At 41.1% G+C, this 16,926-nt stretch overlaps 1 protein-coding gene across 3 annotated transcripts in view; it reads right to left on the reverse strand.

Annotated features, from left to right (window-relative positions):
* L3MBTL4 (L3MBTL histone methyl-lysine binding protein 4) overlaps positions 1 to 16,926 on the reverse strand; it is a 481,074-nt gene that overhangs the window by 178,138 nt on the left and 286,010 nt on the right. For all 3 annotated transcript variants that reach the window (XM_030810728.1, XM_012506197.2, XM_030810729.1), the window contains exon 14: positions 9,072 to 9,174. In XM_030810728.1, coding sequence (XP_030666588.1) covers positions 9,072 to 9,174 — 103 coding nt within the window. The remainder of the gene's footprint in view (positions 1 to 9,071; positions 9,175 to 16,926) is intronic.

Consider the following 16,926-nt stretch of genomic DNA (forward strand, 5'->3'; position numbering starts at 1 on the left):
ATTAAAAGGAAGGTCGATGATGCAAAATAAACGATTACATGTAAAGTCAGAGCAACCGAACAAGAATTCCAAGAGCTGCACCTCTAGTTCCTTCCAGGAGGGGTGTCTTAAGTCTCAGAATAATGCATGGGCCATCCAAAACAGTTTAACAGCTATACATGTACCTATTGTTTTATTGTTGTAGTATTATTATTTTGTTTCAAAATATTAATGCATGGATACTCTTAACAATTTACTGGAATTCTGTGTGTGTGTGTGTGTGTGTGTGTGTGTGTGTTCCAATTCACCCATTTCATCATTCAGTTTGATATTTCTTCCCTTTTGTAATCATTTTTAAAAATCTGTATAACTTTTTGAGTTGAAAGTTGAATTAGTTCACTTTCATTATTTCTTACTGAGTAAGGTATAGATTTCTCTCTGAACATATGTATTATGATATCCCAAAAGTTTATCTCTTCAGTGTTCTCATTATACTAAGTCTAGATTTTCTGAGATTCAGGTGTGGGTTCTCCTCTGATCCCATGATTGCTTAAGTGATAGTTATAAATGTTTTTGCATTTGTTCTAGGTGACTGGATTTTTTCTCAACAATTTCTTATTTCATATTGCATTTTGATCAAAGAATAGATCTGATATTTTGTTTTGAGAATTTACCGAGTTGTGTGTGGCCTAACAGTAGAGTTTTGAAAAGTGCTTTTGGGCAGATTTATTCTGTTTTCAACTTGTTGTATATCTTTAGTCACTCTTCTTCCTTTTCTTAAATCATGTTATTCAGATTTTGTATATTCTTATGTCTGTTTTGCCTGTTTACTCCATCACTCTCTGAAATGGGTGAATTAAAGTCTCCTTATATTATTTTATTTCTCCTTATATTGTCTGCCATTATACTTTCCAAAACATGATATTATACTCTTTAGTGAATAAAGACTATGTTTGTTTGAATCTCATCATAAAATTGAATCTTTTGTAGTGTAAAGAGCTCTCATTTACAGATGAAGAAATGAAGTTAGGAATAGTGGGGCAATTTGCCTCATACTACAGAATGAGCAGTCAGTCTGGATGTCCAATTCAGGTGAGTTCCAGGCCTTGAACCTGACTAGTGAGACTGACACCCCCCAGCCACCACACACACACATTCACTCACAAAGGGGAACAGATGTGAAAAGAAGAAAACATCTAAAATAATTTCCATCATTATTTTTGGGCTGACAGAACAATTCCAGGTAAATCCTGAATAGAGGGTGAGTTGTCCTATAAGTTTCCACTAAGAGCACCCAAAAATGTCTTAGATTTATCCGATACCCGCCCCCCCAACTTCTGAGCAGCAAATGCTCCTCTTCTATTTGTATTGTTTCAGGTTTGACACTTCAGTCATGTATGCTGTGCCCTGTGTCCCACACAGGAGTTCTGGGGCAAGAGGCCTTCACATTGTAACAATATCTGGCTCTCAACGTAAATAATATAATTATTGGTTCTTCAATAAATTGCCTGTGCATATTTTATGACACAGAGGTAGATCAAGTCTTCTGGAGTCTGTGTTCTACTCATTTGGAAAAAAAAATTTCATATCTAATCCTGGACCTTGGCTCAAAAGTAAATTTATATCTTGTAGTCCCAATATTGTCATCTCTAAATATTCCTATGTTAACAAATACACCTACTTCACTTTATTCCCTATGTAAATTCATGCAAATAAAATGTAAATTGTGTGATAATTGTGTGCCAAAAGTCCTATTTTCATACAGATAAGAACTGATGCAATTTATTTCAAATAATAATTTATCCATATTCTACAAGAATTCCATACAAGTTTGAGTATTATTGCTAACCCCTTATTTTAATAAAAACTAAAATAAACTTGTCTGACATCCATCTAAAAAGGACACCCAGGGTCCACCTCATCTACTAAAGTGAGGTATTATTTTCAAATGTCCTTAGCAATATTTTGATGTCATCGTTCTCCTTCTCAGCTGTACAAAATAAGATGCTGACAACTTATTTTAAGAATACTGTTTACTTCCTTTCAAAACACCAAGGCTTCAATATCAGAATCAGAAATTCTGATTTGAAATGGTAAAAACAACATTCTACTTGCAAGCACTCCACTGCCTGGGAGCATTTTCTAGAAAAGCAGCTGAAATTGCCACCTTCTTAAAGTGGAGCACTACATTTTCACGCTTTCCCCAGGGTTTGGAAGCAGAAGTCAACTAAGTTGTTTTATACTGGTCCTAGCCAAACCAGAGGGGCTTGGTCTTTTGTTTTGTTTTTTTCTTTTCTTCTTCTTTTTCTTAAATATAAGAATATTTGCCTAAGAATCTTCTGGACTTGAGACTGCAAGAAGTGTCTTGTAAAATGATGCCTCTCTGGTAAAGGTACATATCTATGACAAGAGGAAAAAACCTTTTATTTTGGAATACACAAGTTTTACTCATTTAAATTCATTAGGAAACTCAAGCTAGAAATGATGATCATATTAATAGTACATCTAGGAATCTGGGAGAATATGGCAAAGATTTAAAAATTTTATCTTGCTCACCATCTCTGACATAAAAGAACAAAATATATAATGATAACCTCAGATGTTTTATGGAAATTTTCTAGCAGGCTTGCATGTGTGTGTGTGCAAGTGCATGGATATAATATTCTCAAAAGATGCTATCCAAGGTTAGTACTGAAGAACAACACTTTTAATCTTTTAGAGCTATAGAAAATTTAGACTATGATAACAGTAAAAATGTAAGAAAAATGCAGGGATTATGAATGGTATCAATTTTTTACAGTTAATTGCAAGAAAATTTTAGTAAATTCTTAAGTTGTACACATAGTTACATTTGTAAATTAACTGGGTAAAAAACAATGATTATATGATTAAAACAAGAGAGACATACCCAGCATTTCCTAGAGCTAACCTACATTACTCATGATCCACACTCTCCAATGACACCCTTTCAGCCAACAGTAACTCCATCAAGGATTTATCCTCATTCCTTGAATACAAGGAATTTTTAATTCCTTGTATTAAGATAAAATAGTGTTTAATATAATAAAATTTGTTTGCATTTCCTTTCACAGGTAAGTTAAAATGTATTTACCTGATGGTTTACATGCTTTATAACTCCCCTTTATAAAACGCAAGGTCAAGAAACATCCAGTTCTCTAATTTTTGTCTTCTCCATTCTAGATAGATGCTAGCTGCAGGTACTCATTGCTTTTTATTTTCATTTCTGAGACCCTGGAATCATGAAGCTTTTGGAGACCTTGCTCTTACTTGAGTGCTCTATAATAATGAAGTCTGGAACTGGAGAAGAGCTGATAGAATTCATCACCACAGCAGCCCTGCGCATGTGTGAGGCCTGGAGACAGGATCACCTCTCAGGCCTGCTGTCTCCCTAAAAATGCCCCATTCTTCTCACTATCACACCTTCAGTATTTCATTTTTTTCTCTAAGCTTCATATAATGCTTTTCTTTAAACCCTTCTTTATTTTTATATTCTTCTCATTCATTCAGAAATTCTGAGGCCAACCTTTAAAGGCTACTTAGTAGATAAACTTAAGTCAAATATTCTCTTGATAATTAGATAATACAAAGAAGAACATCACTTAGACCCCATTTACATTATGTCAGATGAGAGAAAGTTCAGAGAAGCTGCTGGAACAAAGTGCAGCATGCTCATTGTGTCTGTGTCCACAGCCTTCTCAGAATCCAGTAGGGAGAGGTCAGTCAGAAACACACACGCCCGGCGCAGGAGGCAAGCCGGCTTTGCTGAAGTGGAAGGAGAGGCTTGTGTGAGATGCTCCCGCTACCTTCAAGAGCAGTCCGAGATTGGTCAGTGTTATTTTAGCACCAGCTCCACAGGAGGGGTATCACCAGAGAGCTCTGAGGGACAGACAAATTGCAATACCATGGTGTGACGAACTTTGAGGATAATGATTGAAGTTCTGAAGGGGGCATTAAGATGGCCAGTCACTTCACAGAAGTACCTGTCGCTCAAAATACTACAATGAGAGGGCACAGTGTGCCAGGCTCTCTGGGCTGTCTGACAGAACTCTCAGGGATGATGGAACTGTTCCATATCTTTGCTGTCCAATACAGTAGCCACCAGTCACAAGGGCTGCTGAGCATGTGAAATATGGCCAAGTGTGTGTGAGGAACACAGAGGCAGGTGACTAACGAGTACCGTAGTGGGTGTTACAGCTGTAGATCTCACACACACACACACACACACACACACACACACATTCCCCCCACACACAAACAGAAGGCCTGAGGAAGATGATCTCCATAGCTATATACTCCTAGGAAGTGGCTCCATCAACTCCAGCAGAGTCCTCGCTAATACAGGGCACCCTCCTAATCATGGGCTTCTCCCCTCCTCTCCCCTTCCCTCCCTCATCTTTCCTTTTTCCTGGTTTCCTCCTCCCCTCACAGAGCACTAATATTACAGTAGGTACAAGACATTGAACAGATTGTGAAAAAAAAATGTAGGTAGCTAGGCAGACATGAGCAGGACAGGAAAGGCCCCCTACCCCAGGAATGTCAAGCAACCATCAGGTGATGGTCAGGTGGTTGTTAAACTATCTCTCTAAAATAATAATTGGTCACAGCTGGTGCCAGGGAACGGCAGCCTCCCAGTAGATAGGAAACACCTGAAACTGGTATCAGCGGCTTCCTAATAAGATCTCAGGAGTTGGGTGAGTGGACCCAAGCCTGCTCACTAAGAGGCAAAATGGCGGAGTTTAACTGGTACATGACCTTCTTCTAGGAACATTCAACTGGTAAGGGAAAAATGCCTCAAATGAGCATGTATACAACTTCAGTAAACACACTGTGCATATGGCCTGTATTAGTCCATTTTCATGCTGCTGATAAAGACATACTCTAGACTGGGAAAGAAAAAGAGGTTTAGTTGGACTTGAAGTTCTACACGGCTGGGGAGGCCTCATACTCATGGCAGAGGGTGAAAGGCACTTCTTACATGGTGGGAGCAAGAGAAAATGAGGAAAAAGCAAAAGCAGAAACCCCTGATAAACCCATCAGATATCGTGAGACTTGTTCACAATCGCAAGAATAGCATGGGAAAGACCTGCCCCCATGATTCAATTACTTCCCCCTGGGTCCTTCCCACAACACTCGGGAATTCTGAGGGATACAATTCAAGCTGAGATTTCAGAGGGGACACGGCCAAACCATATCATTCCACCCCTGGCCCCTCCAAATCTCAGGTCCTCACATTTCAAAACCAATCATGCCTCCCCAACAGTTCCCCAAAGTCTTAACTCATTTCAGCATTAACCCAAAAGTCTACAGTCCAAAGTCTCATCTGAGACACAGCAAGTCCCTTCTGCCTATGAGCCTGTAAAATCAAAAGCAAGCTAGTTACTTCCTAGGTACAATGGGGATACAGGTACTGGGTAAATACAGCTGTTCCAAATGGGAGAAATTGGCCAAAACAAAGGGGTTACAGGGCCCATACAAGTCTGAAACCCAGCAGGGCAGTCAAATTTTAAAGCTCTCAAATGATCTCCTTTGACTCCAGGTCTCACATCCAAGCCATGCTGATGCAACAGGTGGGTTCCTATGGTCTTGGGCAGCTCCACCCCAGTGGCTTTGCAGGGTACAGCCTCCCTCCTGGCTGCTTTCATGGGCTGGTGTTGAGTGCCTGCAGCTTTTCCAGGTGCATGGTACAAGCTGTCAGTGGATCTACCATTCTGGGGTCTAGAGGACAGAGGCCCTCTTCTCACAGCTCCACTAGGCAGTGCCCCAGTGGAGACTCTGTGTGGGGGCTCTGATCCCACATTTCCCTTCCACACTGCCCTAGCAGAGGTTCTCCATGAGATCCCCACCCCCGCAGCAAACTTTTGCCTGGGCATCCAGGCATTTCCATACATCTTCTTAAATTTAGGCTGAGGTTCCCAAACCTCAATCTTGACTTCCATGCACCCACAGGCTCAACACCAGGTGGAAGCTGCCAAGGCTTGGGGCTTCCACCCTCCGAAGCCATAGCCCAAGCTTTATGTTGGCCCCTTTCAGCCACAACTGGAGCAGCTGGGACACAGGGTACCAAGAATCTAGGCTGCACACACTCAGGGACCCTGGGCCCAACCCACAAAACCACTTTTTCCTCCTGGGCCTCTAGGCCTGTGATGGGAGAGGGTGCCCTAAAGGTCTCTGACATGGCCTGGAGACATTTTCCCCATGGTCTTGGGGATTATCATTAGGCTCCTTGCTACTTATGCAAATTTCTGCAGCCAGCTTGAATTTCTCCTCAAAAAATGGGTTTTTCTTTTCTACTGCATCATCAGGCTGCAAATTTTCTGAACTTTTATGCTCTGTTTTCTTTTTAAAATGGAATGCTTTTAACAGCACCCAAGTCAACTTTTGAATGCTTTGCTACTTAGAAATTTCTTCCACCAGATACCCTAGATCATCTTTCTCAAGTTCAAAGTTCCACAGATCTCTAGGGCAGGGGCAAAATGCTGCCAGTCTCTTTGCTAAAACATAACAAGAGTCACCTTTGCTCCAGTTCCCAACAAGTTCCTCATCTCCATCTGAGACCACCTCAGCCTTATTGTTCATATCACTATCAGCATTTTTGTCAAAGCCATTCGACAAGTCTCTGGGAGGTTCCAAACTTTACCACATTTTCCTGTCTTCTTCTGAGCCCTCCAAACTGTTCCAAACTCTGCCCTTTACACAGTTCCAAAGTTGTTTCTACATTTGCTTGTACCTTTTCAGCAGTGCCCCACTCTAATGGTACCAATTGTACTGTATTATTCTGTTTTCACACTGCTGATAAAGACATGCAGGGGACTGGGAAGGAAAAAGTGGTTTAATTGGACTTACAGTTCCACATGGCTGGGGAAGCCTCAGAATCATGGTGGGAGATGAAACGCCCATCTTACATGGTGGCAGCAAGGGAAAATGAGGAAGAAGCAAAAGTGGAAACCCCTGATAAACCCATCAGATCTCGTGAGACTTATTCACTATCACAAGAATAGCACGGGAAATACTGGGCCCCATGATTCAATTACCTCCCCCTGGGTCCCTCCCACAACATGTGGGAATTCTGGGAGATACAATTCAAGTTGAGATTTGAGTGAGGATACAGCCAAACCACATCATGGCCCCTCCCAAGTGCTGGCAGGTCACTGCACATGTGGACAGTCCACTCCAAGGAAGAATCAGGGTGACTCAGGGGAATAGGGTCTGGAGGCAGGAAACCTAAGGCCAATTCATGCTGACTTCCTAGAACTAAACGAAAAGAAAACCCCCAACTTGCCACACTCAAGTAACAAAAGGACCAGAGGCTACTCCCTTTGCACCCCCCACCCCCTGCTTTTCTGCATGAAAGATGGAAAATTGAAAGTATCTCTGATTGGTTGTAGACAGCAACCAGTTGTGGACAGCAACCAATCAGATGTTTGCATAGGAGTGTAACTTTGCAACTTCAATTCAGCCTCTGATTGGTTGCTTTCCGCAACCAATCAGACTGATTGTGGCCCACTACTTCATCTACATAGAGTGTACACCAAGTAACCAACGGGAAACCTTTAGAGGGTATTTAACCCCCCTAAAAATTCTGTAATGGGGATCTTGAGCCCCTGTGCTTGGGCGTGCACCCACTCTATGGAGTGTACTTTCATTTTCAATAAATCTCTGCTTTCATTGCTTCATTCTTTCCTTGCTTTGTTTGTGTGTTTTGTCCATTTCTTGGTGCCAGACCCCAAGAACCTGGACACCCTCCACCAGTAACAAAGGCAGAAGAAATGTAGCCCCTGGAATTATGCCAATGTATAAAACCCCCAAGGCAAGGCCTAAATGGCTCACTTGACTTTCTCAAGTTGCCCTCCTGGCCCTCTTCCAAGTGCACTTTACTTCCTTTTGCTGCTGCTCTAAAACTTTTTAATAACATTTCACTCTTGCTCAAAAACTTGCTTTGTTCTCTCACTCTGCCTTATGCCCCTGGGACAAATTCTTTCCTCTGAGGAGGCAAGAATTGAGTTGCTGCAGACCCGTACAGACTTGACACTGCTAGCATTAAGACGTCTCCTCCCGGTCCAGCTCCACATTCACAATCTGAGTCCCACAGATTTTCACAAGTCACCAAGCAGTCTTCATGTCTTTCTTTTTTTATGAATACTATATTTTTTTCTTTTAAGTGTTAATAGATTTACACATATCACATTTATATTCATGTATGTGATTTGGGAGTGCTTATAACTATTATAGTGGCATTTCCTTTTATTCAGTTAAAAATGTTTTAGGCACTAGCTTCCAGGATTGCCTGATAAAGCATGGATTTCCTGTATTACACTTAGATCCTTTATTCAAACAAATTTTTTCTTGCTTCATGTATTATATGACTTATTCTTTTCTCTTTACAATAAACTTTTCTATGATGTTTGTTTATATATTTGTGTATTTGAACAAATTTGATATTAATTCTTTTAGTCTTAATTTATATATTGTTTCTAGATCACCAATATAAATAATTTATCTATACATTATTTACGAATTGATGAGGATAGACAAAGAAGCAAAGGCTTACATATTTATTTGTATTATTTTTCTTTAAAAGCAACATCTGTTCATATGGATACGGTCAAATAATTAAAACATGGGCATATTCTGCAACATAACTTCACACTAGTTTTCTATTCTTTTATAGAATTAACTCCAAATGAATAAGAAAGATAAAAAGAAATAGAGGCAAGACATAGAAAATGAGTAGAAAAGGCAAGAGGCTCTGGAATTTCTCTAGAAGAAAGCAAATCTCAGGACAGGGTGGTGGGTGTGTATGACAGTGTGCATTTGGTAGGAAAATTGTTAGAAAACAGAGACTCTGGGACATAAAGTGGGTCTGGGAAATGCCTCATAATTCCAAGAAGGTTCTAGAAGGGCAGAGTTGGCAGGCAGAGGAAAATGTCAAGGAAAGGCCTCAGCAACACAGAGGTGGGAGTGTCACAGGGGCAGCTGACTCCATGAGACTCATTTATGATGCTCCATGTAGCTGTTAATCTGCAGAATGTTTCCATTCATCCAGGAAATAACTTAAATAAGAAAAATGTTACCTGTGATGTCCCGAATAACGTGGACCACGGATATGGCCTATTCCTCGGCACCCGGGAGTAGGACAGACAGCTTGACCTGGAAGGATCTTCAGGTCATTCGTTCCTTCAGGAAGTAAAAGAACATGCCTTGAAAACACCCTCATTAAAGAAGACTGCAAATCTGAAATATGTAAATGATGCTAATTAAGACTTTACAAATTAAAAACAAACCATCACCAAAAACCACTTACAGGTGACTTATGATGTATTATTAATATTAAATTATTTAGCAGAAAATACCAGTGCTGTGATAAATAACACCAACAGCACAACCCATATCAGAGAGAGAGGAAAATGAATAATTGAATAATTTTTTTTTTATTTTTGAGACTAAGTCTTGCTCTGTCGCCCAGGCTGGAATGCAGTGGCGCATCTCGGCTCACTGCAACCTCTGCCTCCCGGGTTCAAGCAATTCTCCTGCCTCAGCCTCCTGAGTAGCTGGAAGTTCAGGTGTGCACCACCACGCCCAGCTAATTTTTGTATTTTTAGTAGAGACATGGTTTCACCACGTTGGCCAGGCTGGTCTCGAACTCCTGACCTCAGGCAATCTGCCCACCTCAGCCTCCCAAAGTACTGGGATTACAGGCGTGAGAAATTTTTAAAAATAGATATGAGAACATTCACTTATTTCTTTCAGAGATTAATAATGGCAAAGGCAATACAGCCACGAGCTGAGAATGCGAGTACGTAAGGTCTGCTTTTTGGTCCTCAGTGAAGCCTCCACTCAACCACAGAAAGGATCTTAGAATACTGGACAGAAACCAGGCTAGCAAACGGGGTATGCTGAAGATGGCAAACATGGCCCTACAGCACACTTACTCAAGTAGCTGTCAAAGCTAGGCAAAGAAAGAACTGACATTATGCTACTCTATACTACTGCTCTACTGTACCATATGCTATGCAGTACTATATGCTACACTGTACTATATGCTATATCATACACTATACTGTACCATACACTACACCATACTATATGTTACACTGTACTACATACTATGCTATATACTACACTGTACTATATACTATGCTATATACTACACTGTACTATATACTATATACTATATACTATACTCTATGCTACACCATACTATATGCTACACTGTGCTATATTGTACTATATACCGTACCGTACTGCATTGCACTGCACTGTACTCTAACCATGCCAAGCATTCTGTCAAGCCCAAGAGGCAGTCTACATCTCAGTATTATCAGTAGCAAAACCTCCATGCCCTGTTCTGTGATCTTCCTCAGTATTCTCTGCCCCCTAAACACACATGCACACACACACATATACACAGGTGCACACACACACACGCACACTCACACATATCAGTTCCTGGAACGTCCCATCCCATACCTCCTGCTGTTCTGGGCCTTACTTCCCTGACAATCCCACACTTTCCTTCTCCCCTCCCAGCTCTCAGACTTCCATTTCCTGTTCAACAAATTCCCTACTTCCTCCTCCTCATCTCAATATTCCCCACTTCCCAGCCCTAGTTTCATGGGGCTGAAGACACGGCTTCCCACAGCCCTCCGCAGGGGTCACATGCCTCCAGAGAGGCAGGGAAGTCAGGGCCCATCTTCCTCTCTGTGCCTCCTCAGGGCCACACCTCTGAGGCTCCTCTTCTGAGTCTGATGCCCTGGGCTTTCACCATCTGCCCACTGTTTCCACATCACTCAGGGAAGACTTTGGCACTGGCTCTCCATGTTCTGCTCTGTCCCAACTCTGGCAATTGCTCAGGCACACTCGGGCCCCATGTGCTCATCCTGCCACTCTGCCACCCCAGCACATCAGTCACTTCCTCGAGCCAGTGGCCCCCAACCCATCTGGGCCACACAAACAAAACCCTCTGAGTCTTGTCATCACCCAAAATGGCTTTGCTTCTAAAACCCCACCTGACCACAAAATCATATCCTCCCATACTGCATGATCAGGTGCCCAACTGCTGCTGATGTTTTCAACGTCAATGGAGGTTCCAGGCCACTTCTTCTCTTCCTCAGTCCCTTCTGAGGGGCCATAACCCACTTCCCTTGTCTAACTTAGATTCTATCAACTGTTATTTGACCCTCTGTTGCAAGGAACTTAAACTCCCTTGCTCTCTGACTTTTTAATCACGTCTGGCTGTGGCGCGGAGGTGGGAAACAGCCAACCATGGATCGTCCGAAACAACCTGCTGCTCTATGTTTTGCATAACTAAGTTCTCCTGGGAAAAAAATGCACATCGTGCAGATGAGGTGTTATCAAAACACCGGTCTCCCACACTGCCACTGGCCTGCACCCTCAGCCCTGCTGAGGACCAGGAGCCCGTGGACAGAGCAGAGCGCCTCCTCACCGCCTGCCCAGCACTTCCCCTCCTTCCTTTCCACTGCAGTGTGGGGCACACTTTCCCCTCTCCAAAGCAAATCCCTCACCATCTGTGCTTGATCTCATCACCTCCCATTCTCGAGAATCTGTAAGCTATGAGGTATTTTAATCACTCCTTGACTATTGACCAACATTTAAACATACTCCAGTTTCCCCACCATAAAAACAAAGACAAAAGAGAAAACAAAACCTTACAACTCTACTTGGATCCCACATCCCCCCTTAGCTGCTGTTCCCTGCTTCTTGTTCAGAGCAAACCTCTCAAAGTAATTATCTCCTTCTCCTCAGGGCTCCTTTCCTGAGGCACATTTGTTTTAATATCACCACACACTGGGACCTAGACTCAGTCAGCATTTTCATGAAATCTAATTACACTGTAAGGCAAATTTATGGTTTATATATAAGCTTCTTTTCTAGACTATGAGTGCCTCTGAAAGGAAGAACTATGGAATACGCACCTATTCCGCAAGCACTTACTGAGCACTAACTATGTGCCCAGTAAGTGCTTGAGGAATAAGTATTTACTGAAACTACATACTGTACTATATGCTACAGGATATAGTTCAATATATAGTTCGCAGTCTCCTTCTGGAATTGCTGTTATCCACCGGCTTTGGCAACATCACACTCCGACAGTTTTCCTTCTGCATATGAGGATTCTTTTGTAATCTCCTTTGCCAGCATTTCCTCCTCTAGTCAACCTGAAATGTCAGGCAACATCCTCAAGGTTTGCTCCTGGGCCATTCATTTCTACGGCTTCATTTACCAACTGCATGCTACAGATGCTCACAGTCCACAGCCCAGGCATTCTTGAAGTTCCAGAACAATGTATCCACCTTTCCACTTGATGTCTCTGTAGTTATTTCTTAAAGTCATTTCAAAGTCAACCTGTTCACACTGAACCTATCGTCTTGTCCCCCTAGCCTTCTTTTCCCGTAGAGCAGCTCATCTCCGTGACTGCGTTACCCTCCATCCAGGAGCCTGGATCCTTGACATCATTTCTCCCCAGACCCTTCACATCACCTCTCCCTCATTTCTTGCCACCCTATCAATCAGTCCTCAATTTTTCAAATATTTCTTTTACCTACCAACTTACCTTCATCACTACTATGACTGGCCTAATCCAAGCCATCTTCCTTTTTTTTTTTTTTAGTTGCTCTTTTTATTATTTTTTTTTATTATTATTATACTTTAGGTCTTAGGGTACATGTGCACAATGTGCAGGTTTGTTACATATGTATCCATGTGCCGTGTTGTTTTGCTGCACCCATTAACTCGTCATTTAGCATTAGGTGTATCTCCTAATGCTGTCCCTCCCCCCTCCCCCCATTCCCACAACAGTCCCCGAAGTGTGATGTTCCCCTTCCTGTGTCCATGAGTTCTCATTGTTCAATTCCCACCTATGAGTGAGAACATGCAGTGTTTGGTTTTTGTCCTTGCGATAGTTTACTGAGAATGATGTTTTCCAGTTTCATCCATGTCCCTACAAAGGACATGAACTCATCATTTTTTATGGCTGCATAGAATTCCATGGTGTATATGTGCCACATTTTCTTAATCCAGTCTATCGTTGTTGGACATTTGGGTTGGTTCCAACTCTTTGCTATTGTGAATAGTGCCGCAACAAACATACGTGTGCATGTGTCTTTACAGCAGCATGATTTATAGTCCTTTGGGCATATACCCAGTAATGGGATGGCTGGGTCAAATGGTATTTCTAGTTCTAGATCCCTGAGGAATCGCCACACTGACTTCCACAATGGTTGAACTAGTTTACAGTCCCACCAACAGTGGTCAGTCAAAGTGTTCCTATTTCTCCACATCCTCTCCAGCACCTGTTGTTTCCTGACATTTTAATGATGGCCATTCTAACTGGTGTGAGATGGTATCTCATTGTGGTTTTGATTTGCATTTCTATGATGGCCAGTGATGATGAGCATTTTTTCATGTGTTTTTTGGCTGCATAAATGTCTTCTTTTGAGAAGTGTCTGTTCATGTCCTTTGCCCACTTTTTGATGGGGTTGTTTGTCTTTTTCTTGTAAATTTGTTGGAGTTCATTGTAGATTCTGGATATTAGCCCTTTGTCAGATGAGTAGGTTGCAAAAATTTTCTCCCATTCTGTAGGTTGCCTGTTCACTCTGATGGTAGTTTCTTTGGCTGTGCAGAAGCTCTTTAGTTTAATGAGATCCCATTTGTCAATTTTGGCTTTTGTTGCCATTGCTTTTGGTGTTTTAGACATGAAGTCCTTGCCCACGCCTATGTCCTGAATGGTATTGCCTAGGTTTTCTTGTAGGATTTTAATGGTTTTAGGTCTAACATTTAAGTCTTTAATCCATCTCGAATTAATCTTTGTATAAGGTGTAAGGAAGGGATCCAGTTTCAGCTTTCTACATATGGCTAGCCAGTTTACCCAGCACCATTTATTAAATAGGGAATCCTTTCCCCATTTCTCGTTTTTGTCAGGTTTGTCAAAGATCAGATAGTTGTAGATATGGGGCATCATTTCTGAGGGCTCTGTTCTGTTCCATTGATCTATGTCTCTGTTGTGGTACCAGTACCATGCTGTTTTGGTTACTGTAGCCTTGTAGTATAGTTTGAAGTCAGGTAGCGTGATGCCTCCAGCTTTGTTCTTTTGGCTTAGGATTGACTTGGCGATGCGGGCTCTTTTTTGGTTCCATATGAACTTTAAAGCAGTTTTTTCCAATTCTGTGAAGAAAGTCCTGGTAGCTTGATGGGGATGGCATTGAATCTATAAATTACCTTGGGCAGTATGGTCATTTTCACGATATTGATTCTTCCAACCCATGAGCATGGAATGTTCTTTCATTTGTTTGTATCCTCTTTTATTTCGCTGAGCAGTGGTTTGTAGTTCTCCTTGAAGAGGTCCTTCACATCCCTTGTAAGTTGGATTCCTAGGTATTTTATTCTCTTTGAAGCAATTGGGAATGGGAGTTGACTCATGATTTGGCTCTCTGTTTGCCTGTGATTGGTGTACAAGAATGCTTGTGATTTTTGTACATTGATTTTGTATCCTGAGACTTTGCTGAACTTGCTAATCAGCTTAAGGAGATTTTGGGCTGAGACATGGGGTTTTCTAGATATACAATCATGTCATCTGCAAACAGGGACAATTTGATTCCTCTTTTCCCTAATTGAATACCCTTTATTTCCTTCTCCTGCCTGATTGCCCTGGCCAGAACTTCCAGCACTATGTTGAACAGGGGTGGTGAGAGAGGGCATCCCTGTCTTGTGCTAGTTTTCAAAGGGAATGCTTCCAGTTTTTGCCCATTCGGTATGATACTGGCTGTGGATTTGTCATAGACAGCTCTTATTATTTTGAGATACATCCCATCAATACCTAATTTATTGAGAGTTTTTAGCATGAAGGTTGTTGAATTTTGTCAAAGGCCTTTTCTGCATCTATTGAGATAATCATGTGTTTTTGTCTTTGGTTCTGTTTATATGCTGGATTACATTTATTGATTTGCGTATGTTGAACCAGCCTTGCATCCCAGGGATGAAGCCCACTTGATCATGGTGTATAAGCTTTTTGATGTGCTGCTGGATTTGGTTTGCCAGTATTTTATTGAGGATTTTTGCATCAATGTTCATCAAGGATATTGGTCTGAAATTCTCTTTTTTGGTTATGTCTCTGCCAGGCTTTGGTATCAGGATGATGCTGGCTTCATAAAATGTGTTAGGGAGGATTCCCTCTTTTTCTATCGATTGGAATAGTTTCAGAAGGAATGGTACCAGTTCCTCCTTGTACCTCTGGTAGAATTCGGCCGTGAATCCATCAGGTCCTGGACTCTTTTTGGTTGGTAAGCTATTGATTATTGCCACAATTTCAGAACCTGTTATTGGTCTATTCAGAGATTCAACTTTTTCCTGGTTTAGTCTTGGGAGGGTGTATTTGTCGAGGAATTTATCCATTTCTTCTAGATTTTCTAGTTTATTTGCGTAGAGGTGTTTGTAGTATTCTCTGATGTTAGATTGTATTTCTGTGGGATTGGTAGTGATATCCCCTTTTTCATTTTTTATTGCATCTATTTGATTCTTCTCTCTTTTCTTCTTTATTAGTCTGTCTCTCAGACCACTGTGCAATCAAACTAGAACTCAGGATTAAGAAACTCACTCAAAACTGCTCAACTACATGGAAACTGAAAAACCTGCTCCTGAATGACTATTGGGTACATAATGAAATGAAGGCAGAAATAAAGATGTTCTTTGAAACCAACGAGAACAAAGACACAACATACCAGAATCTCTGGGACACATTCAAAGCATTGTGTGTAGAGGGAAATTTATAGCACTAAATGCCCACAAGAGAAAGCAGGAAAGATCCAAAATTGACACCCCAACATCACAATTAAAAGAACTAGAAAAGCAGGAGCAAACACATTCAAAAGCTAGCAGAAGGCTAGAAACAACTAAAATCAGAGCAGAACTGAAGGAAATAGAGACACAAAAAACCCTTCAAAAAATTAATGAATCCAGGAGCTGGTTTTTTGAAAAGATCAACAAAATTGATAGACCGCTAGTCATCTTCCTTCTTGAAGAATTGCAATAGCCATTCTTCACTCTTCCTAATCTATTTTCCATCTTGCAACCAGAGCGATCTTTTCAAATTACAGGTAGAATGATATCACTTCTCTCCTAGCACATTTAAATGGCTTCTCATTGCTGTTAGGATGAAACCTCAAATTTTTAACCTGGCCTACCTGATTTATGATTGGACTTGATTTTTCTACTCATTCAGGATTCTGCATCCACGCTGGCCTTCTCCTATTCCTTGAACCTGCCAGGTTCTTTCATATATCAGAGTATTTGCATGCTAACAAGAACATTCCACTGTGTTGCCTTGGATAACTTCTTATTATCTTTCACATCTTGGCTTAAATTTCACTTCCTCATGCTAACTTCTGAGAGGAGGTTACATCCCCATTTTATATAGCACCTACCTCAATTACAAAGTAAATAATTATTTGTTTAATGTCTATCTCTCTTATTAGACTATAAGCTACAGGCATGAGTCTAGTTCACCATTGTGTCACCAGTATCTAGCCCAACACATAGTTAATGCTCACTGCTTGTGGAATAGGTGAGTGTTCCACAGTTCTTCCTTTGAGAGACACTCATAGTCCAGAAAAGCAGCTTATATATAAACAGCAAATTTTCATTATAGTGAAATTAGGTTGCATGGAAATACTGACTGAGTTTAGGTCCCAATGTGTCATGATATTAAAACAAATATTTAAGCCTCAAATATATTTTCATTACACTTACTGAAAGTATGTCTTAAGCACATCTTATGTTCTTATGACTTTGTGAAACACATTGAGGCATAAATAGAGAAAAATAGAGCTACCCTATTCAAAGCTAGCATTTGGAAACAGCTTTTTTAAAAAAAAACAACTTTTAAACAAATCAGAGAAAGTGATGTTTGAAAAC

The sequence above is a fragment of the Nomascus leucogenys genome, chromosome 4, assembly GCF_006542625.1.
Source record: "Nomascus leucogenys isolate Asia chromosome 4, Asia_NLE_v1, whole genome shotgun sequence".
NCBI classification, from domain to species: domain Eukaryota; kingdom Metazoa; phylum Chordata; class Mammalia; order Primates; family Hylobatidae; genus Nomascus; species Nomascus leucogenys.